Source organism: Lepus europaeus, chromosome 2, assembly GCF_033115175.1.
Source record: "Lepus europaeus isolate LE1 chromosome 2, mLepTim1.pri, whole genome shotgun sequence".
Lineage (NCBI taxonomy): Eukaryota > Metazoa > Chordata > Mammalia > Lagomorpha > Leporidae > Lepus > Lepus europaeus.
Genome location: NC_084828.1, coordinates 87,354,982 through 87,379,064, shown reverse-complemented (window position 1 = coordinate 87,379,064; position 24,083 = coordinate 87,354,982). Strand labels below are relative to the sequence as shown.

Here is a 24,083-nt window from a genome sequence, read left to right as displayed (position 1 = left end):
GGTTAACATAAACACATTTCACATTCCTGGGCCTGAAGGTTCATTGGAAAGAAAATTAGGTCACTGAGATGTGAGGAGATGTTTTCTGGGGAATTATAAGAGAGCATAGATGATGTAAATAGGAAGATTCTGCCACTTCCAAATACAAATAGACTGCATCCACCCCTTGCAAAGGAATTCTTAACTCCAAGAGGGGGAGTTAATGTCCATTGTCCATAGAGGCGGGAAGCCTCTATGCTGATGTTGTAAACTCTAAATGAAGTGCCAGTTTGGTCTTAGAACTGTTTACAGATATCTGGAAACATCCTAGCAGATACAAAGACTCAGACAAATCCAGAATGCATTGAAAAATGTTGAATAAATTTTCACTTTTATTAACCTCAATTTTTTCTGCATCTCCTTTTCTGAACATTCTTGTCTTGCTTTATTTACAAGTCTTTCTCAAGTAAGTTATGTCTTGCATATATCTATATCTTTTCATCAAATTATTTCCTCTATTTGAAAGAACTGTGGTTATCTATTGTTTTTCAACTGTTGTCTTTAGTTTTCATTTTTGCATCATCAAGGTTATATAAAAATCTTAGTAACACACCTATTGTCACACATTTTGGAAGTATTACCTGATTTATTTACATGTTTGTCTTCCATGTATTTTTTCAGGCTGTTAATTAGTTCATAATCCCTAAACTCAATCAATCCTCTAGTTAGTACATAATGGAGAAAAGGAATAAATGAGTGTGTCCTACTTCTTAATCCTTAAAGAACAATCTGTCAGATTATTGTAAGTGGCATCATAATTAGAATTCTGTATGTACATTAAAGTTTGATTCATTTCCGGCCCATGGATATTTTTTATCTTTTTTTTTAAATAAGACATAACACTTTTTCACAAACACATTATAGGATAAACACAATAAAAAAAGGAAAAATAGAGACTTCTCAAAGAAGTTTAATGTTAAAAAAAGGATTTTTTTTTCTACATGCATGAGCATCTCAAGATTTCAATAGCTTTTCACTTCAGGAATTTTGTGATTTATAAACATTTTACAAATCTGATCTCAAAAACCAATGACTTGAGTAATCTGTGCTTTAATGCAAAAATTAATCATTAACTTGTTGCTTCTCATATATCTTGTTTATTAAACATTTTAGTGTCAATAATTTCTTAAGACTAGAACATTTAACCTTATAATGGAGCTAATACCAATTATATTCATGGGTGTGTATTTGCATTTTTTAAACATCTTGGAGTAAAATGAATGCCACTGTCTTTAAATTGTGCTTTGGAGCAAAGACAAAGGAACAGCTCATTCTTTCCAACTTAAAAAAAAACAAACAAACATTTAATGATCCCATTTTATGGCATTATTTTAATGACATTATATTAAGTGTTCTTATTTTTGCTTCTGTTTACTGCTTCTGTTACCGAAGCTCAATCTATCATTTCTAAACATTGGTAATTTTACATAGCTTGATTTATATACTGAATTTTTAAGTTGGGCTCCAAGAAAAATCCTAAAAAGTAAAGATCAGCATTTAGCTTTTTCTGCCATCCAACCATATATTTTCACCCTGATGTGACTTATCATGGAATCTATATAAGAAAGTATAGATATTAATATAACATTTTAGAAATAAAGCATAATAATCTCTGCATCAAAAAGGGAATTAAAAGTTAACTGAGGTTCTGAAAGAGCATGTCCTTTGATGATTGTTCCTACCTGTTTCTTTTTTAATTATAAAGTAGCAATTGTACTATCATTAGAAATATACATTTATATATAAAGTTTTGCATTCAAACCTTTTTGATTATCTATAACTTAAGACCACAGATGAAATAAAAACTCTAAATAGTATATCCTAATTTCAGAACCATATGTATATACACATATATATTTGTAGAACAATCCATTGTTTCAATGTAATTCTGACTTTAAAAATGCTATTAACAATTTTATGACAGAGATATAATCTCAGGCTTTTATGTTGTTAAAATGAGCAGGGAATTTTTATGCCTTACTGTGTCTTACCTTGTACAGATGAAATTAAGCAACATCATGGAAAATCTTCTTAAGAGAAAAGACTTGTACACCCAGCCATGAGGATAAAATAGTGTATCTGCTATTTATGTGTGTGTCTTAAAAACTTATAGTTGATGTAGTCATGCTTCTTTACCAAGAAATCAGTGATGCTACATTAAGACTTTCAAACTTGTGAACAGACAACAAAGTCATTCTTCATCCATTACTCTTATCTCAATATCCTCATCTCCTACTAGTGGCAAAGAGGACAACCCATCTAGATACAATACTGTCTACAGTGTTGCCATTTTGTCAAATAGAAGAGTTTTGCTAAACAAGTGTTCTCAAATTAAAATGAAGCCCATTACACATCACATGCTATTACGTTGATACTTCTTTATTGCACCAATCCGTGGTGGCTAAAAATATCCTATGAAATCCATATGCAAAATTCAAACTTGCAACATTACTATGATCAAGAAGAGGATGCTTTGTTGTCCTCTCATTGCCTGAACACAAAGTCTCTATATTAGCAAGCAGAACTTCAGCACCATCCGTTTCTGTACCACAAACTTTTAGCTTCAAATAAAATGATATTTGACTAGAAAGCTATTTTGTGACCCTCAAGTTTTGTTTTCATTGTTTAGTCCATGAATTTTGAGACGTACAAGAATAAGGACTCTTACAACAAACATGTCTTAATTTACATCTACATAGCCAATTACAAAGTTTACTAAGAAATTTTTTCTTGAGACTATTCCAACATGTTTTAAAGATCTTACTTAACTTAAAGGAGAGTAAGTGATGGATGAATTGAAGGCTTGGAAAGCAGAACAATGAAAAACAGAATTATTTTAGTTGTTCATATTTTGGAGTAAAATTGGTAACTTTATGTTTATAATGGATTTTTTTAAACCTAGGCAGCAAATACTTACTTTTTCTATTAAGGATTTCATATATTTTCAAACTAGGCAGCAGTTAAGAAAACATTCAACCTGTGCTCTAAACTATAATTTTTGGTAAGTATATGTGTAAAAGAAATATGAGACTGTCAATTCATTTTCTAAAATGTATTGGAAATAAAAAAGCTAATTTCCAAAGCATTTTTATTGTAGTGGACATTTTCTTAACATGATATGGAGAAAAACAATATTCAAATTGTGTGGTTAGAACTCTTTTTAACTGCTAGAAAGGAGACAACCATACATGTAGGTGATTAATGACTGAAAGTGGAGGGATTTTGTTGGAGATCCATAACTCTTACGATATTTTTCACAATTAATTGCATTAAGCAGATTCCATCATAAAATCATCAGGGTAATTGAGGACTGTGAATTCTATCAAATGTGTCACTTGTGAAATTATTAACTGTGTTATTAATGTGTATGTCTGTGCATTACCACAAAATCTCAAGTCATTCCATATGAAAACAGTGGTGACCAATTTTGTTGATGCCTCTATTTTATTTTTTTCCAAAGAAAATAAGGCTTTGTGCTTGGGATTTGTTTGGTCCTGGAAGTGACAGGCATATTTATGATTAAGTTGAATCAAGAGTGACAAGGAATATACAGTCAGATTTGTATTTTTTACAAGAATATTCTTTTCCTACAAGAGCAACATTCCTTTTTAAGTATTTTACTGTTTTACTTTCCAAATATTTTGATTAGACAAATATCTCTTACCAAACAGCGTTCAATATTGTTGTCTAAATGCATAGCATCTATTTTTCCCAACTGATCCGGCTAACTCTTTTGATTCAATTTTCTGCTATCGTCATGATAACAGAAATAGGATACTTGGTGAAGCACACAGACTTCTATTGAAGAATAATGATTGTGTAGAGTGAGGGAAACTATGCTGATCTTGAAGGAATACAGCAACCAAATAGCAAGGTTTGAGGTGAGGGCCTAGAGCTTCTGCAAAGTATATATATTTTAGGAAGTCATATTTGGAACATACATGCTGGACAGTAGAGATAATAGGAGAAGTCACATGCTAAGTCTTCTCGTTGATAATATCCATAAATCTGCATACATTTGATATCATTCTGTTTTGTTTTATTTTGTTTTAATTTGGATGTCTCTACACCATTCCTGATTTGTAGGACTGAGTAAATCTGTTTATCCCAATGCATCCATGTCTTCCTTAATATTTTTTCTAATATTTTAGAGTCCCTAATTATAGATTTGCCTGCTTTTACACTGAATGTCTCTCACAAAACCCTCTGTCTATTGAAGCCATGGCTGCACATTCCATAGTATTTTTCTATGACCCTTGAAAATTCAGTGTATTACTAGTATACTTCTCTTTTCTAGAAGACAGACTTATTGTCAACTAGACTTACAAATGAGAATATATAGCAAGAAACAAACTACTGGTTTCATAATATAGTTAAGTTAGTAATTATACAGCCATGCTTCCCAATTTCTTTGCAGAGTTTAGAAATGCTATATAAATAAAACTCATAATTTGCTTTGACAAATTTCCTAGGACTTACTTCCTTATATATAACATTTCTTCCTTCTTTCTTGCTACAAAATATGGTCTAAAACTCTTAAGACAGTTAAACAAGCACCTACATCCTGAAAGGTGTCCACAAGGCACAACGTCAGACCAAATGGTAATAACTCAGACCTCACTGGCTGGACATAGCAATGGAAGAGAATTCTCACAATTTGCTTCAGTGTTAGCTAAGAATTCTTTCTATAAATTACCCAACATAAACAAGATCCTGGATTCATACATTTGTTGAAAATATGATATTTCCTAGGAGAATCTGAAACTCTTTATGAAAAATTAAATCAGTGAATGCCATTAGACTCAATATGAGAATATGTTTTTGCATAAAACAATCTGAAATAACAGTTTCAGGAATAATTTTTAAAACTTTTCTTGATGTTAAATGCTTCCTGGGTATATCTATTGGTATTAAAAGAGATTATAACTCATACATATTCAATTTCATGATTTAAAAAAAATCCCAGAAACAGAATGTAATTGTATGTCAATTCCAGATTCCTAAAGAAAACACAGGATCAAACTCATACAGCACAGAGTTATTCAGAGTGTAAGCTATTAAGTACAACATCCATGTGTAAGTTCAATTTTCTAAAACCTTTTCCTTTAAGATAACAACTTTATTTCATTTTTATTAAAGTTATGTCTTCATTACAATTAGCCCAGTATTAATAACATAGTTTCATTCAAGGTGGAATCCTGATTTATTTTTTTTCTTTGATTTTAGATATACTAATTTGTGCATATGAATTTGCTACCACATTGCAACAGGCAAGCTTTGGTTCAATTTTTTTTTTTTTTTTGTCCTACACAAGGAAGATTTTGAGTGCAGAATCTTAGCCACTAGGTCTTGTGTTGCCATTTTATTTTTCTCTCCTTGGGTGAATTGATTAGAAGGAAATGGGTACTGGGTAGGGAAGGGAAAGGGGAGGTATGATAGAGGGAAGAAGAGTTCTCAGCTATGTTGAGTCTTGATTCACGACTTTGCCTCCATTCATAGTTGGTGTTCCAGAGCTTTTCCTCGAACGCCCTTGTTTTTCCCCAATTTCATGTAGTGATGGTTCTCTGTACATACACACTGAAAGACAAACCACATGAATTACTTATTAGAATGAACACCAATTTGGTGCTCAATAAATCCTCAAATTTTATTTTGCAATATTTTTCATTCTCATCATCCGCAGTTCTTCCATTGTAAGTTCAGTAATACATTCAGTGGGATACACATGGTTCTCTTCCAGTTCTAACAGTCACAACCTTTTAAGCCATCTCGAACTGCAGAAGTGTGAATCCTTTCTGTTTACTTGTAGATAAGGATTAAGTCTTCATAGTGTCCTAACCTATATAATAGGTTTTTCATCCAGTTAGACGAGATGTTCAAGTCAGAGCATTTCAAAGTAGAAATAGCTATTTTACTTTTTAGTTTTTTCTCTGCAATATAGTTTTGGTAGAGAAAAAAAAAATTACTTCATGCTCCCATCTTTACCCTGCTACCAGAACTATGACATTGGTATGTCAAAAGAAATATTTATTGCCAATTTTCAGGGCATCCTATATAAGAAGTAATAATGAGAGGAAATAAAAAGGAAAAATGATGAAGCAATTCCTCAAACTGCCATATATTTCCTTTACCTAAACTAACACCATGACTTTTTGGTTATTCATCAATACAGAATGTGATTATGTAGTTGTGAGAATTCAGTTAATCTATATGAACAGTTTCTTCTCTCCTCCTGTGTTTTTTCTGGCTCCAACGTCCAGTCATTGGTGAACTCCCATGCCTGTTGCAAGACAATTGCTTAGAAAGAACAATATTTTCCATATAAAAGTTATTCTTATATGATAGTACCTATCAACATATTGCATATATAATTTAGCTTCTTTATACTGCTATGAGGTAAAAAAATCTTTATTAGAGTATGTAATATATTTCACTCAAACATCAGGAGTTACTTTCATTCTTCATTTAGGCACAGTTAACTATCTCCATCTGTTGAATCTATACTACAGTGGTTTAAAAACCTGAATGTTATTTAAACATCAGATGGCTTTCTCCTTTGTGATTTGAGTGGGTAAGGTGACCAACTTGGGAGCCACAGTACCAGGGGACAAATCCTGACTCAGCCACTTGCAAGCTTTGTCAACTTGGACACATTTTCACAACTGAAAAAAATGGTTTATGTGAGGATTAAATGCCTAGCATACAGTAAGCACACAAATATGTTTCAGAAAATTAAGGAACTGTTCTCTTGAGGGAATTTTGGATAACAGATTTTGAGAATGCAATTAAAATTTGTTTTGGCTGAAGATATTATACCAAATCCAAAACTAGACTAAGAGAAAGGTAAGAGTACAAGTAAGATTCTTCAGAGACCATCACTGATGAGGAGGCAGGTTTCTTTAAACATAGTCAGCCACACAACTTCTTATAAAACTTAAATATGCCTTTGAATTTCCTAGCAACATGGTTAAAATGCAGATTATTATTCAGAAGCTCTAGGGTGGGCTTGAGAGTCTGTATTTTTAAAAAGGATTTATTTATTTGTTTGAAAGTGAGAGCTATAGAGAAAGAGGGAGAGAAGGAGAGGGAGAGGTAAAGAGAGAGAGACCTTCCATCCACTGGTTCACTCCCAAAATGGACTCAATAGCTGGGTCTGGGCCAGGCCAAAGCCAGGAGCTTCTTCTGGGTCTCCCAAGTGGATACATGGGCCCAAGCACTTGTGCCATCTTCCACTGCTTTCTCAGGCATATTAGCAGGGAGCTGAATCAGAAATGGAGCAGCCAGAACCTGAATTGTTGCTCACATGGAATGCCAGCATCACAGGTGGCATCACTGTGCCACAAAGCTGACATCCACATTCTGTATTTTGAATAAGCTTGATATTAATGCTGGTAAAACCCAGACCACATTTTGAATGGCACAATGTACATGCACAGAATATGTTTAAGTCTCTTATGAAAAATTATTCCAAACATAGATTTTTAAATTAAATTTTAAAATATTTCAGTTAAGGTGCTGAGTAGTTATCCTAATATCCCCAAAGGACTAAATACTTTTCAATGAAGTAACAGAGTATACAGAGAAAACCAGCTTAGACTTCCTGCCATTTACAAATAGTGCCAAGTTGGTAATTCAAATTGCTTTTTTATTATTACCAAAACTAGACGAGCCTTATGGAATATCCTATTCAAATATTTTTCTTCTTTAAAATATTTATGTATTTTGAAAGTCATAGTCAGAGAGAGAGTGAGAGAGAAAGAGAGAGAGAGAGAGAGAGAGAGAGAGAGAGAGAGAGAGATCTTTCATCCACTGGTTGACTCTCCAGATGGCCACAACAGTCAGGGCTTGTCCAGGCATCCCAGGAACTAGGGCCTCCATCTGGGTCTCCCATGTGGATGTCAGAGGCCCAACTACTTGGGCCACCTTCCATTGCTTTTCCAAGATCACAAGAAGGGAGCTGAATTGGAAGGGAGCAGCTGGGACTCAAACTAGTGCCCATTTGGGATTCTAGTGTCACAGGCAGCAGCTTACCTGCGACACCACAGGGCCTGCACCCCTATTCAAATCATGAAGTTCCTCAAGCCCGATTAGTTCATGCCTATAGTTCTGTTATAAGAAAATATCAAAACTAGAAAATGTCTATGTTTACAAGACAATACTATAACCAGTCAATTTAGTCAAGAAAAATCAGTCAAACTGAATCTTACTTGTATGCATTCTAAAAGCAATTGTTAGCAGCATTGAAATTTACAGATCATTCTGGTGCCTTGGAAACACACTCTCAGTTTCTTAGGAACTAATCTAGGTGAGGTTCCATTACATATATGAGGCCTGTTGCTAACATACCCACTCCAAGTACCATAGTTTTAACTAAAATTGAAAAGTGAGGTTCTCTTGTTCAACCTAGCATGTCTTTATTGAGTGGAATACTTAATTTTGCATAAAAAAAACCTAAACAGATAACCAATGATAAATCAGGAGTCACTAATCCCACATACAAAATCACATGTACTTTACATTCTAGTAAAATTAACCACAATTTTATACAACTCCTGGTACTAGAATTTGGAGTTCTATGGTTAATACTACATGGATTTCCAATCACTTACTACCAAGAAATTGGGAGAAATCTTTTTGTAAGCATGCCTGTGGATCCATCTAGCCTCTCATCTTCAATAGGCTTCTAAATGGTGGTTCTCAGATTACTCCTATCCTATGTTAGATTCAATGTTTTTCCTCCTAATAGGTCCTTTTTATCTATTGGAAATGTCCCCAGTGTTTTGCAGTAGCTGAGTTAGTGATGTTTAATGAGAGGCCTTTCCATCACCCTCAGCCACTATGAGCCAATATTTCATTACGAATAGATTCACTTGGATTTAGGAGGTCTACAATTCTTAAAATCTCTGTTTTCTAGATATACTTGATTTTTCCAGCATTTGCTATGTTCTACATTCTGTCCTATTTCAGCTATGAGTGCAAAATTTGATACTCTATTTCTTCTGTTGAAAAGTGCTTTCTAGACTGACAATAAGGTGACATCTAACCAAACCAAACCAAACAAAAAATCTTCAAGCTCCCTATCTTTCTGTCTTCTAGTTCACCAACTGTATGTCAGAGAAATTCAGATTTAGTGATCCTCTCCATATGACAATCTGAAATAAATCTTCTGATTTAAGCTATTAGGAATGCTAAAAATTAACCATGGCTTGCTCAGGATTTGTAACACTACATTTGTGATATGGACTTTATTTTTGGTAGGTATGATTTCATGGATGACACTTGGAAAAACCTGTAGCCAATACTTTGAGATAATATTCAATGTTTATTTTATTTATATTTTATTTTTTCTTAGTTTTTATTTATTAATACAAAAAGAAAATATCTCATATATTCTTGGATAGGATTCTAAAATATAATGATACTTCCCTCTTTATTTTTATGTTAAAGATTATTTCCTTAAAAAGGAGAAATGCTACCTATATATCACTGAGCTTTAGTCTTTACTAAATCCATATTCTCTCTATAGGATTAGGTATAGGTTTTTCCAAGGCAGATTTTCTACTCAGCATTTTTGTTATATTACTTTCATTGGTTCCTGTAACACAGCAGCACTTACCCAGCTATGCATGCTTTCCTGGCAACTGTGATAGCTCAGATCCCGAGTTTATCACTTTTAATGTTCAACAATCACTTCTATTTTAGTTACCATAAATTTCTCCCAGAAAGCTCAGAGTAAGATATTAACTTTTTCTACAATCACTTCTATTTTAGTTACCATAAATTTCTCCAAGGAAAGCTCAGGGAAAGATATTAACTTTTAACAAATAAAAAATAAAATATCAAGAATTTCTGTTACCTGATGGGTACAATAAGCCAGGTGCCAGGTACCATGTACTATCTTGGGTAATTTTTTGCTGAGCAGTAGTAGTCTTTCTCAGAATAATAGCTAATATTTATAGAACTCTTCATATGTCTGTAGTTTACATGTAGAAAAAGTTTCTAACATTACTCTAAAAGCTAGATTTTTTTAAAAAAAATTATTTATTTATCTATTGGAAAGGAATCTAAGAGAGAGAGGGAGAAACAGAGCCAAAATCTTCCAACTAATGGTTCACTCCCCAAATGCCTTCATTTGGCAAGTCTCACTGGCCAAACCCAGAAGACAGAAACTCCATATTACTCTTCTACATGAATGACAAGGATACAAACACTTGGGTCATCATCTACTGCCTCCCAGGTAAATTAGCAGGTAGTTGAGTCAGGAGCTAGGGAGCCAGGACTTGAAACAGGCACTGTGATACAGGATGCACATTTCTCAAGGAGCAGCTTAACCCATTGCACTACATGACCTGCCAAACAAAAGGCAGATTTTTGGTTGGTCTCTTTTGCAACTGAGAAAAGAAATTGAGGAATAAAGAGCGTTAGTTTGTTCAGTGTAGCATACCCATACAGCCAGTCATCATTGAATCCATGTGTGATTAACACCATCTCCCCTGCTCTAAGCTAATGAAAGAGCTGAATGTGTTTGAGAAAAACATGGAACTGTGTTGTGTGGTCTCCAGTCAAAATCCTGACCCCAAGCCTCATGAAAATGCTTAACTGTTTTGGACTTCCAGTTCATCTTCCAGTTCATTTTTCGAGCCAATTCCCTCTTCCCTTCTTCTCTAAAGAGTTATTCCACAATGTCTTCTTCCTCCTTAAACATCCAGTACCATTTCAACCCCTCCTCAGACTCACATAATAGCCTCCTTTTTCTCACTCTTCTTTATAAGTCAAGAAACTATGTTACTTTGTATGGGAGCTACAAAAGAGATTTCACTCATTTCTCCCACAAAAGTACCTACCTGCACACACCTGCCTCTTCATGTCTGGCTTCATGCTTCCTACAATGCAGAACTCTTGTTCCTATCTAGATCCAGGGCTCTACTCAATCCCATCCCCCCTATCCAGTGTTACTCAGTGATCTTCCTCTGTCAATTTTTACTTTTCCCAGTCTGCTCCTATCAATATACAAATGTATGGGGCTGGCGCTGTGGCATAGTAGGTAAAGCCACCGCCTGCAGTGCCTGCATCCCATATGGGCACCAGTTGGAGTCCTGGCTACTCCACTTCTGATCCAGCTCTCTGCTATGGCCTGGGAAAGCAGCAGAAGATGGCCCAAGTCTTTGGGCCTCTGTCCCCGAGTGGGAGACCTGTCTCTCCCTCTCTCTTTCTGTAATTCTACCTCTCAAATAAATAAATAAATAAATAAGTCTTTTAAAAAATGTTAGCTGGTGAAGGCATTTGGCCTACTGGTTAAGATGCCAATTAAACACCTGCATCCCATATTAGAGTGGCTGGATTTTTTGATTCCTGGCTCTGGCTATTCTAGCTTCCTGTCAACACATATCTTGAGATACAGCAGATGTTGGCTCAAGTAGTTCAGCCCCTGCTACCCACACATTAAGACCTGGATTGAGTATCCAGCTCCTGGCTCTGTCTCTGGCTAATAGCCAGTTGCTTCAGGCATTTGGGGAGTGAACCAGTGGTTATGAACTCTATTTCTCTATAACTCTTATTTTAAAGATTTCTTATTTAGTTGAATGTTAGAGTTACACAGAGAGGCAGAGAGAGAGAGAGAGAGAGAGAGAGAGAGAGAGAGAAAGAGAGAAAGGTCTTCCATCAGCTGGTTCACTCCCTAGCTGGCCACAACGGCCAGAGCTGTGCCGATCCGAAGCCAGGAGCCAAGAGCTTCTTCCAGGTCTCACACATGAGTGCAGGGGCCCAGAAACTTGGGCCATCTTCTACTGCTTTCCCAGGCCATAGCAGAGAGCTGGATCGGAAGTGGGGCAGCCAGGACTTGAACCGGCACCCATATGGGATGCTGGCACTGCAGGAGGCGATTTTACCCATTACACCACAGTGCCTGACCCTATAATTCTTGAATAAATAAAAAACAAATTAAAAATAATAGCTAACTTATTTATAATTTGTTTCTCCATTTATAGACATAAATGCTATGAAGTTCAATTTTTTTTTTAATCTTGAGTACCAATGAATCTCTTTTGCTTGTTACAGTGAAAGGCATTTATGTATTCCATAATTACTTTACAAATAAATATCCCTATTATTTTTATTGCCTAACTGTATAAGTCTATGATTGGAATAAAATTGAACTTTCTCATATATAGTTTGATGAAACTTTACTGAAATACTAAACTTGAGCTAAATACTCTAAAATGCACCAGTATATAATTGAAATGTTTAACTCTCAAACAATGGAGCAAGGAATGCTATGTTCATCATATTTATCAAGCTCCTCTATGTTACTGATATTTAGATAAACAAAAATATGCCTCATCTTCACAGAAATAATAATAATTGACTGATAAGAAAAAAAAAACAGGATAATTAACCAGAACTCCTTTCCTTCCCATTATACTTATATGAAAAATTGTACAGTCTAGAAATTGAATGCAATTCTGATGATCATTGCATCTAATGATTCTATAAATTAATGATTCTCAAAGTGAAACTCTTTACCGCCAGCAGCTGCAACGGCAGAATCTAGAACTTTAAGAAATGAAAATCCAGGGATCAGCACCGTGGTTCACTTGGTTAATCCTCCTCCTGCGGCACAGGCATCCCATATGTTCTAGTCCTGATTGCTCCTCTTCCAGTCCAGCTGTCTGCTGTGGCCTGGGAGAGCAGTGGAGAATGGCCCAAGTGCTTGGGTCCCTGCACCTGCTTGGGAGACCAGGAAGAAGCACCTGGCTCCTGGCTTCGGATCGGTGCAGCACTGGCCATGGCAGCCATTGGGAAGTGAACCAATGGAAGGAAGACCTTTCTCTCTGTCTCTCTCTCTCTCTCTGTCTGTAACTCTACCTGTCAAATAAAGAAATAAAAAAAAAGATAGCTCAAAGAATACACACAAGAATACACACACACAACACACACAAAACTAAAAAAAAAAGAAATGAAAATCCTTGGACTAACCCAGACCCACAGAATTACAAATTCAATAGATGGGATGGATGCACAAGTCCTCCAGCTGGTTCTGATGCACACTCAATTTGTAGAGCTGCTGTCCTTAATGTATGCTTGGAAATCATTTGAGTCACACACACACACACACACACACCACTTGTAGCAGGGATACCATGATGTTTGAAGTCAAAATATAATAGTTCTAGTCATAGTTTCACCACTTTATAATTTTAAAGACCTGAATATATTATTTAACAAATCTAAATCTCAGTTTCCTTGAGTTTAAAATATGGATAATAAGTTTTAATCTGCAAATGTCTAAGGTTTTAGTGACTATCAAATGATACCATGGAGAGGCCGGTGTTATGGAACAGTGGGTTAAGCAGCCATTTGTAACAACCGTAACACGTATGGGAGTGCCTGATTCAAGCCCCAGCTACTCCACTTCAGATCCAGTTTTCTGCTAATGTACATGGGAAAGTGGCAAATGATGATTCAAGTACTTGAGTCCCTGCCACAAAAGTGAGAATCCTGGATAGAGTTCCTGGCTCCTGGTTTCCACCTGGCCCAACCCTGACTATCAAGTGCATTTGGAGAGTCAACCAGCAGATGGTAGATCTCATTCTCTCTTTCTTCCTCTCTCTCTCTCTCCCAAATAAATAAATTTTCTTAATGATATTTTGGTTATAGAAGCAGGATAGAAATAGCAATGTACCATGCAAATGGAATATGAAGTAGTGTAGCACCAACTGATTATTGCTTTTATATTGCTTTTTTTATATTGATTCTTGGCAGATTATTAGAGAGTTGAGAGCCCTGGTAGCAATGGGGAAGACGGGGTGTCAATCTGAGGGCCAATATTGCTCAGCAGTGCACAAGTGGACAAGCTATATGGAGGGCCATTGTAGTTGTTGCCGACTACCTCTGTTTTCCAGATGGAGATAATCTAACTTCTGTTTTGGACTATATAAAGTCCTCTATAAAGGACTCTTATCCTCTATCAGTTTCCATGAAATAAAAATGAAACATGATTAATCCTTTTATTACTAACAGTTTAATCAAATTTTCCTTGGCCCTCTGTAATTTCCAAGAAATGGAAAGTTAGATTGCTCTGTTATTTAATGCACCATTAAAGATATTTAATTGTCTTAATAGTGGATCACAGAAGGGCGTGGGCAATTAACATGAAGCAATTTCACACCTTAATTACTGTCACGTGTAATCCCTTTGGAACCAAAGGCGAATTTTAAGTGCTAGTTTAGAAGCAATGTATTGCCACAGGAATGTATCCACTATTTTGTAAATATTGATTATGAAAGTTAAGAGACATAGTGAACAAAAATATCTATATCTTCATTTAGAATGACATATTTATATGGAGGAAAGATGAACGATGTGTGGGGAAGAGGTAGGAGAGTTTTATTAAAGACTAGATTCAGAATCCCCAAAAAACCTGCTTTGAATTAGCTACATGGGTTTGCAGGAGGAAAGTGCTACAGGATGACAGAAATCCAAAACCAGAAAAAAGAAAAAAAAAAAAAGCATCACAAGCATTATCTTTTCTGTAATTAAAACAAGCAGGGACAACAGAGGTATTTTTTGCTCCTTCTTTCTGTTTTTGTCTTAGTAGGGTTGAGTACAAAAGAAAACAAACCATTTAGTTTTCTTTCTATTTATTTTGAAATAAAATGTCAAAGTAAATTTGCTACTATTGTCCTCCCATTCAAAAGTCCTGGTTTGTTCTGTTCTTTGGTTTGTTATGTAGTTGTTGAAGGGATTATTATTTTCTGTACAAATTCAATTTTCATCATCTTGATTCCTCATTCAGTGCCACACCTCACAGCATTTCTCTAATAAATAACACAAGACAATGCCTATTTTCCAAGGGAAAATGAAAAAGGCACTTTGCACTTGATCTGACAGAATTCTGTAGAGAAATCTAACTTTATTACAATGTCTAATCTTCATTTTATTCCTATGAAACAGATGGAATTTATAATTGATTTCCTCTTCAGGGATGACTGAAGTTGAAGAAAGTAAATTATTTCTCAAAATTATTTAGCAAATCATAGCCATAACTTGGATTAGAAAATTGTAATTATCTTTATTATTGGTTACTTGACATCTTTTAGGTTAATTTCTTACTTATCAACTTTGCAAAATAATTGGCATTAATTCTGTAACTAAGTAGTAAAGTATTTCAACACTAAAACAAGCCTATCTTAATAAGAAGGAGAAAGGTAAAAATATAGCATATTTCACATACTTTATTCTATGATGTCAGAGAGGTAATTAATTCAGTTTAACACATCAATCATGAAAATCTGGATACATTTACACTGCCTGTGGCCTGATTTGACCAAAATAAGCCTGCAAATACTATAGTCAGTTCAGAATGCCAAGTCCTAAACTTAGTTGCAATAAGAATCACTGGGATTGCTGCTTTCAATCTGTAGGTTCCTAGGTCATATCCTGATTTAATAAATCAGCTTACTTTGGAGATTTGGTCTGAGAATTTTAGCTTTAAGAACACTTAGATGGTTCTGATACTGGTGTTTGGAAAACAATGTTCTACATTATTCTGCTGGGACTTAAATACAGTTTTGTAAGCTTAAAGCAATAGTTCTAACAGTGAAAATATATAACATTTAACTGCCCTCCAGGGTATGTGTGTGTGTATGTGTGTGCACGTGGATGTTTTATAATCTCACGAAATATATCAGTTGGTGGAAATGAGTTAATATTTCTTTTATTTACAGTTTATTTGGAAACATCTTTCTTTCCCAAGGGTTCTGCCTTTAAAGTTCAAGACTTTGGAAACTGCACACATTCCTTCCAATGGGAAGGCATGAGATTTTGAATACCCCTCCACCCTCAAAAGCTGAGCAATGAACTTCTTGGAGGAGGAGAGAGAACAAAAGGAATGCATTACACGTTGTTCTTTGTCAAAAGATATATGGTCGCTATATCTGCAAATAAAGATGGAGGTCTTCACCAAGACAATTTAAATCTGGGGAGTTACTATCTGTACCGTGAGCAATGCTTTGAAAGGACAGCATTGGAAATCACAAAGTCTTTTTTACTGTCTTAAATTCTAAGGGTGAAGACCCACATAAGAAGAGGTGGATGTGCAATGTACACAGTAATAGGCTTAAATATCAAGTCTACCCAACTGTCTGAGTACATGCTCCTGCAACCCCTCATTACCACCTCCCACGTTCTAAGCAGAGGCTGAGGGCTGAAGGAATGAAAGGAAAGGGATTGGCAGATATCGTCCTGTGATCAGATGACTTTTGAACTTCAATTTGGGGAAGCTTATCCTTCAAAATGAAATCATCAGCAGAACTGGGATAAAGGTAGAGATACTTGAAAAAGCAAAACAAAAAAACTAAAAAAGCCTACTCTGACTTTTACTCTATAAAAGGACATTTCCCTTCACAAGGGAAATGCTCAGTTCCCACACAGTACTGGACTCTCAGGGGGTGGTAAAATTATTAATAGTAGGCTAATAGGTTTACAAAAATTTCTTAGAAAGCTAAAAATAACACGCTTGACACTTTGGTTAAATAGCAATATGGAAAATCTCCTAGTGAGCTATTGTTTCCTATTTCTTTTCTAACTGCATCTTCCACTTACAGGTATTTGTACTTGCCTTATGGAAACACACTATCAAAATTTGAAGCTATAGATTATGGCTAGATTTTTTTTTCATTCTGGTCCCTCTTCTAAACAAACAAATTCACATACCCACCACAAATAACTGATTATGAAAACAGTCATAAAATTATACTTCATTCATTCAATAATAAAAATGTGATTATTTTTATATGTACATGCTATACTAGTTTCCATGAAGGAGTGTGGTTTTACCATACTTACAAAAACTGCCTTGCACTGTGGTTGCCAAAGCACTTCAGGAATAATCTGGTCCAAATTCTTTTACACATTAGGAAATGAAGTCTGTTAGAATTCATCCGAAAAAAAGCAATGCATTCTTAATTCCTCATTTCCTAACCTGAACATGGCATTCTATTAACTGTCCTATCTGTTCATTTACCAATAGTGCATTTTCTTCAACATGCCATGTATGCTTGTCTCAATTCTGCATAATGTGAGCTAGTTTATTATTCAATTTGTGTCATGGTATACCATGTCTTACTTTGCCATCATTGATGTGATGGGTATACTCATGGGCTTACCTCGGATTGAGGGGCTGTATAGAGCAGATGATAGGTGCATGGACACTGTATTAGGTTTTCTGTATTGCAATTCCAGATCTGTATTTATTGAGCCTGTGATCTTGGACAAGTTACTTAATAATTTAAAGTATTAGTTTCCTCATCTATAAAATAAAAAATAACATGGTGCGCATAGTGCCGGGATCATAGTAATGCATTATGGAGAGACACCCTAAAGGCTAGATGTAGCCAAGGTTCCTAACAATTGGGAAGCCAAAGTGCCTGGCTAGCTGGTCTCTAGATTTGGTTTGTGGGAGGAAAATGTCTTTGTTATGATTAAGCTGTTGTTGCCATGAATTTTATATGTGCAAGGCTAAACCTAATTCTAATATCTTCAGTTATTAATGTCTAGGTGTTTCTTTCCACATTTGTCCTGAAATGCAGAAATAGATTCATAAGTAAAGCATCTCTGGAACTATAAGCAGTCATTCTATAGCCTTCTCTTGGAAATCTGTACACAATCATCTAGACCCGAGAGGACAAATGACTCAACAAAGTGAAACCAGCAGCTATAATTAGGAGGTAGGTTACAGGTGTTTGGATTTTGTTTGCTGGTAGAAGGAGATGGAGGAAGAAATTCCGTATGTAATTATCATTCATAAAAGAAATAAACAAAGCATGTAGGTATTTTCCCTTTCCTGTATACTTACCTGAATGTTCCAAAAGTTATTAATGGCTATGTACTACCTTTATACTAAGAAATCAACTTAGATGCACACATAAAAATTATGCAGTAGTTGAAAACATAATTTGTCAAAAACATCACTTGTGAAAATTAGTATAATTCCCATGAAAATATTAACTACATATGTACCTTCTACTTCATCCTTTAAAAAAAATACAGGCACTTTCCTGCCTTTACTCACATTGCACCGAAAGTGTTGTGTTTTATTCCCTATCTCTCACTTAATTTTGAATGAATCTGACCACTTATTATTATTCTCTTAAATTTAGTTGAAAGGGAGAGTGGGAAGGAGAGAGAGCACTCTAAGCTGATAAACTCCTCACGGAGTTAAGCTACTGCTTATTATGCCCACATGTTATATCAGAGTATCTAGCATGGAGAAGCAACCCTGTTTCCAATCCAGGTTCCTGCTAATGCGCCTGGGAGGCTGCATGTGATAGCCCAAGTACTTGAGTTCCTGCCACCCACATGGGAGACACAGATGGAGTTCCTGACTTTGGGCTTGGACCTGACCCATTCCTGGCTGTTACATGCATTTGGATTAGTGGATGGAGAAAATGCTCTCTCTGTGTCTCTCTCTCTCTCCACTCACCACTTTTCAAATAAATAAAGAAACTAAATAAATAAAGAAAAGTCAGGGATGCTGTCACAGAAAAAGTGATTCAAATTAAAATTTACAAAGACCAATAGGTTTTTCTCCAGGAAGATGAAATGAGTGAATGGAAAATGGGGTGGAAGGATACAGAAGAGGAGGTCCACAATGTGAAAATATACTATAGGAAAGAGAAGTTCCATTTTGTTTGGCTACAGACGCAGGGAGGGTCTGACATTGTGGTGTAATGGGTTAAGCCAGCACCTGCAGCGCTGGCATTCCATATAAGAGCTGCTTAGAATCCCAACCGCTCCACTTCCAAACCAGCTACCTGCTAATGCACCTGGTAAAGCAGCTGAGGATGGCCCAAGTCCTTGGGCCCCTGAACCCATGTAGGAGATCAGGAGAAGCTCCTGTCTCCTGGCTTTGGCCTGGTCCACCTCTGGCTGTAGTGGCCATTTGAGGAGTGAACAAGCAGATGGAAGAGTCTCTCTCTCTCTCTCTCTCTCTCTCTCTCTCTCTCTCAACTCTGCCTTTCAAATGAATAACTCAAAAAAAAAAAAAAAAAAGACACGAAGAACTCAGAGGTTTGACAGGAACTAGAAGCTATGAATTCCCCATTTTACCAGGTGATTGGAATGTAGTGTGGACTTAACAAATATCTGCTGGCTACTAGTAATAGGTACTATATACACTGTAACAAGTGGTGTGAACACAGGTTGACTGACTACAACTTCTGAAATATTTAGGGGATACTGACTAGGTCACAGATTACAAGGCTCCTCTTCCATCTTTCCCATTTCCTCATAAAAAGAGGTTGAAACAATGTTTTAAATGATGATAATATAACTTTCAGAGGAGAAAATAAATTATGTGAATACTTAGACCACGAGCTCTTACTCAGCCTGTACTAGGAAGAGAGAAGGAATTCAGTGGATGTGGTCACTCATATAATATATGCGTATCAGTTAAGCAACTTTTGGGGAAACACAACCTAGTTGTGAAATTGAGTCTCCTTAGCATAAAATTGTTTTTTCCACTGCTCAATTTGAAATAAGTGAATACCATTAAACAATCAAATGAGAGGAGGCTACAGGCTCAACTGAGAGGGATAATATTAATGCTATGAATATTGATGGATTACAAAAAACAGTATATTATTTTCTTTCCTTTAATAATAGAAAAAAGGTGCATTATAATGTTAAATTTGGTGACAAACTGAAGAAAGTGGTATGCAATATATATCTAAACACTTTTGCAGACTTTCAAACACTGCAGTGTTACTGGTTTTTCAAGAATGTATCCTGAGAAATTAAATTATTGCTTTCAAGAAAAAAGGAAATGACACTCCAAATGGTAAGGACCACTAGTTTTCTACTTTTAGGAATCTTTCAGCTTTCATATTCAAGAATATTATTCTAATCTTGAATAGTAGAATATCATTATTTGTTTTCAGATGCAAAGAAATATTATGTTTTCTAAATTTCTGTTCTGGTTGTTGCATTCCAGATAAATCCTATGGAACAAAGATACAAGTAACAGAATTGGGTAACACACAGATCAGGGTCCAAAAAACCAAAGAAGCTGTTTTCATACCTTCAATAGGTTTTGGTACAAAATGTGACGAGGGCTTGGTTTTCTTCACTCTGTTCCCCTTCATAATCTGTCCTTCTTTATTGAGTCCCAGAAACCAAGCTCGGCCAGATTCTTGCTGACGGTACAGTGTGGAAGAATATATCACATAGTAGTTTTCAAAAACAGATTCTTTAAATTTGCATTCTGGAGTGAAAACATCCTGCAAAGAAAGTTTTAAAAAAGAAACACAAAAAAGAAAAAAATAGATTTAAGAGTGTACCAGGAAATATTTATGTCCAATGAGTTTGTTAATAACAAATGAGGGGCAAAGGTATATGATTTTGTCAACATTTGGTGTAAAAATTCATTATACACAATCAAGAAATAGGATTTCCTTTCTAAACAAATACTGCAAAGAACATAGGTCTAAGTCGCTCATTCTATGCTGTGGCCAAGTCCAAACTAATGTTTATAAATTAAACCGATTGGCCATTCCTCATTTTAGTGACCTGCAACATGTAAATAAGGTACTGGAATTTATCCCTGGGAACAAAAATCAAAACAAGCACAGCAAACACAAGATCACCACATAGATTTCCAGGCACGACATTGTTTCTATAAAAAACTATTATACAGAAAAAGTCTGTTCCAGAAACATACTACCAGTCTCCTAGCACCCTGACGAATTCCAGTACTTTCCCTTTAATTTCTCTAAAATGTTAGTCCAAATCTCAGCAAATGAATAAGCCATATGTAATGAAAATATTACTGTTATAATTAAGAAGCTTCAGTGAAATACAGAATGAGAGTTTTGGCAAGAAGGGACCTTAAGATCCACTACTTCAACTCCATCATTTGATGAGCGAGAAAACCAAAGGTTGTATGGTTAATTCAGAGTCGATGCCAGAGCCCACATTTACTCCTTCTCATGTGCTCACTTTTGCACCCGAGTCCTATTCAGTGACTTACAGTGAGGGATTTAATAATCAATACAATAAAGTCATCTACTAACATGTCAAATGAACAAAACATATTTCATGGGAAGAAGAAATTTCTCCCCTTTTGAAATAATCAGAGCAAAAAGGAATGTGACAACATTTTCTTCAGCTACAAGTAAATAGGGATGCTCCACGTCAAACACAGTCACAGTACTCACTGTTTGCTTCACTAAGTACTAGGAAAAGTTTAGTATGAAGCCCCCACAATTTAACGCAGGTATGCCCTGAACTAATCTAATGATGAATAACATATAGGGATACAACTGGTTGAAGTCATGTCTTTGTTGGTGATACCCCCAGACTCATCTCTTGTCTTCATTCACAGAAAGCCATGTGATGAGCAGATGAGAGACTAAGAAAAACCTTCAATGTTAAAAGGCACTGATTATAGGACTCCTGATTTCAAATGGTTCTAATATTACAGACCAAAAAATGAGACTGAGAAAATCTATAAGGAAGGACGGTGGTAGACTCTGAAATAATAATAGTATTAATAATGAAAATAAATTACTATCATTTTATATTGATACTATAATATGATTGATTAGAGTACTCTCAGTTCTAGGTAAACCAACTGGCTTAAGAATCAGAAAAGCAAATGACTATGACATAGTATTTTACAGTCACTATGGTGGCTGTAATAAAAAATAAAAAGGAAAATAAAAAGTGTTGGTGAAGAGGTGAAGAAGCTGTCAGTTCTTACACATCGTGGATGGAAATGTAAATGAAAATAGCAGTACCTCAAAGGTTAAACATACCATTGCCACATTATAAACCATGACACTTTATATATATATTATATATATTATATTATATTATATTATATATATAATGAAAATATATCCACACAAAAACCTGTACACAATTTTTCCACAGATGCATTATTTACAGTAGGAACAACCCAAATATCAATCAATCAATAAACAAAATGTGGTATATTAATACCATATAGTTTTATTTGGCCATAAAAAGGACTGGAGTATTAGTTAATCTGACAACATGAATGAACCTCAAATACATTATCTTAGACAAAAAAAGCTAGACACAAAAGGCTACATGTACTAGCATTCCATTTCTATGAAAGGTCTGGAATAATAAATTTCAGGGTCCAATCTAGTTGTAAGGAGGCTGAGGAACGAGGAATGACCACTTTCTCAGAGAGATGAAGATGTTCCAGAACTAGATGGTATCAATATGCACAGCTTTATGAATACACTAAAATCTGCCAGGGCATTCATTTTAAAATATTAATTTCATGGCATGCAAATTATAGTTCATTAAAAAAGAAAGAACTGGATAAAAACATTTATTCAAGAAGGTGAAGGAAGAGAATGAATCCATTGCATATTTCTCTTCTTGAATCACAGGTTTGAATGATGGACCTGTGTACTGGAAACATGTCTTGTATGGTCTTGTCTCAATATCACTGGGACAGAGTTTGGTCAATCCCAAGTACAGGGATCAAAGTGAATCTGATTTGATGTATAACATAAGTTTAATATCTATTTTTATTCAGAGGCTAGGATAAAATATTTAGAAAATGTGAAGTGTTCAGGTTCATTAGTTTTCTTTTAAAAACAAACTAATCAGAGATAATCATCTCAAAGCTTCTGATTTTTTCCATGTCTAGCTCAATTCTCACAAACATGGTATTATCCCTAATGCTAAGGGGCTCTTAAAAATTAAGTAATACAATCTAGACATAAGATTTCAGATATTATATAGGAGCTGGGAAAATATATGAGACAGGAAAATAGGTTTAATTCTGAATATAGGCATATCATCATATATGTAGATAGTGATAAAAATTGTTATGAATACATGGTAGGAAAACATGTAAATTTGGAGATAGATATAAAACTGTTTAGTGACTATTCAATCTGACAGTGTAACTGAAGCCCATGATAGTGAAATTGTTCCCAGCATCATAGGAAGTTGGAGGCAAATCCAGAACCTATGTACGAACAGTGGGTTCTTGATGCTGGTTCAGTACTTGTTCCAACACCACACACTGCTTTCCTACTGCATAGTCACGCCTGCACTTGAAGCCGAGTTGCTGATTTGAGCAAGTCTCAGTTGTTATCATAAAAGCATGTCAGCCACAGGGCCGGTGCTGTAGCATAGCAGGTAAAGCCGCCACCTGCAGTGCTGGCATCCCACATGGGTGCTGGTTCAAATCCTGGTTGCTGTACTTCTGGTCCAGCTCTCTGCTACGGCCTGGGAAAGTAGTAGAAGATGGACCAGGCCCTTAGACCCCTACCCCAACATGGGAGACCTGGAAGAAGCTCACGTCTCCTGACTTCGGATTGGCCCAGCTCTGGCCTTGTGGCCATTTCAGGCGTTAACCAGTAAATGGAAGACTTTCTCTCTCTCTCTCTCTCTCTCTCTCTCTCTCCCTGCCCTGTAACTCGGCCTTTCAAATATAAATAAATAAATCTTTAAAAAAAAGTCAGCCACAAAAGATTACTTGTTGTCATTTAGACAGAAAAATAACACTTTCACCTAATAAAAAATTAATACCCACTTTTGTGTTTAGTTTAAAATCTGTTCAAATTCCCCTTCTGGAACAGTGAGAGTCCAAGCTAGTGTATCAGGGCTGAAGTCCTGGGTCCTGAGACAAAAACAGCAGGTCTTAAACCATTACACTGACAAAGATAATCCCATGTATAACATCCAGGTCCCAATGAGAAATAAAAAGCCAAGCGCAGTATCCCACTCAGTATAGTTCTAAAGGGTCTCTACAGAATAACAATTCAGAAATTAGGCAACTGTTACTGTTTGGACAAGGCAAGACACTTGGCTGGTGGTTCGGATGTAGCAGTCTAGTGAAGTCACTTCTATGGGTTTAGGCAGGCTCTCTTACAAATTGAGGGGGAAATACATAAGGGCCTGAGCGAGCTTGACAAATTTCTCTATGTACAACCTTGGCAATACTGTATGTAATTTCAATCTCAGTTGGAAGTTGGTCACCAATACATTTATACAATATT

The 24,083-nt window shown here is 35.6% G+C and overlaps 1 protein-coding gene across 5 annotated transcripts in view; it reads right to left on the bottom strand.

Annotated features, from left to right (window-relative positions):
- Positions 1-1,852: 1,852 nt before the first annotated feature.
- The window catches only part of FGF12 (fibroblast growth factor 12), a 406,858-nt gene continuing 384,627 nt past the window's right edge, over positions 1,853-24,083 (bottom strand). For 3 of the 5 annotated variants that reach the window (XM_062210127.1, XM_062210113.1, XM_062210120.1), the window contains exons 4-5: positions 20,117-20,315; positions 1,853-5,616 (exon numbers count right to left, since the gene is read on the bottom strand). In XM_062210127.1, coding sequence (XP_062066111.1) covers positions 5,498-5,616; positions 20,117-20,315 — 318 coding nt within the window. In that variant the 3' untranslated portion in view covers positions 1,853-5,497. The remainder of the gene's footprint in view (positions 5,617-20,116; positions 20,316-24,083) is intronic. The other 2 variants (XM_062210108.1, XM_062210106.1) reach the window with 1 other exon arrangement.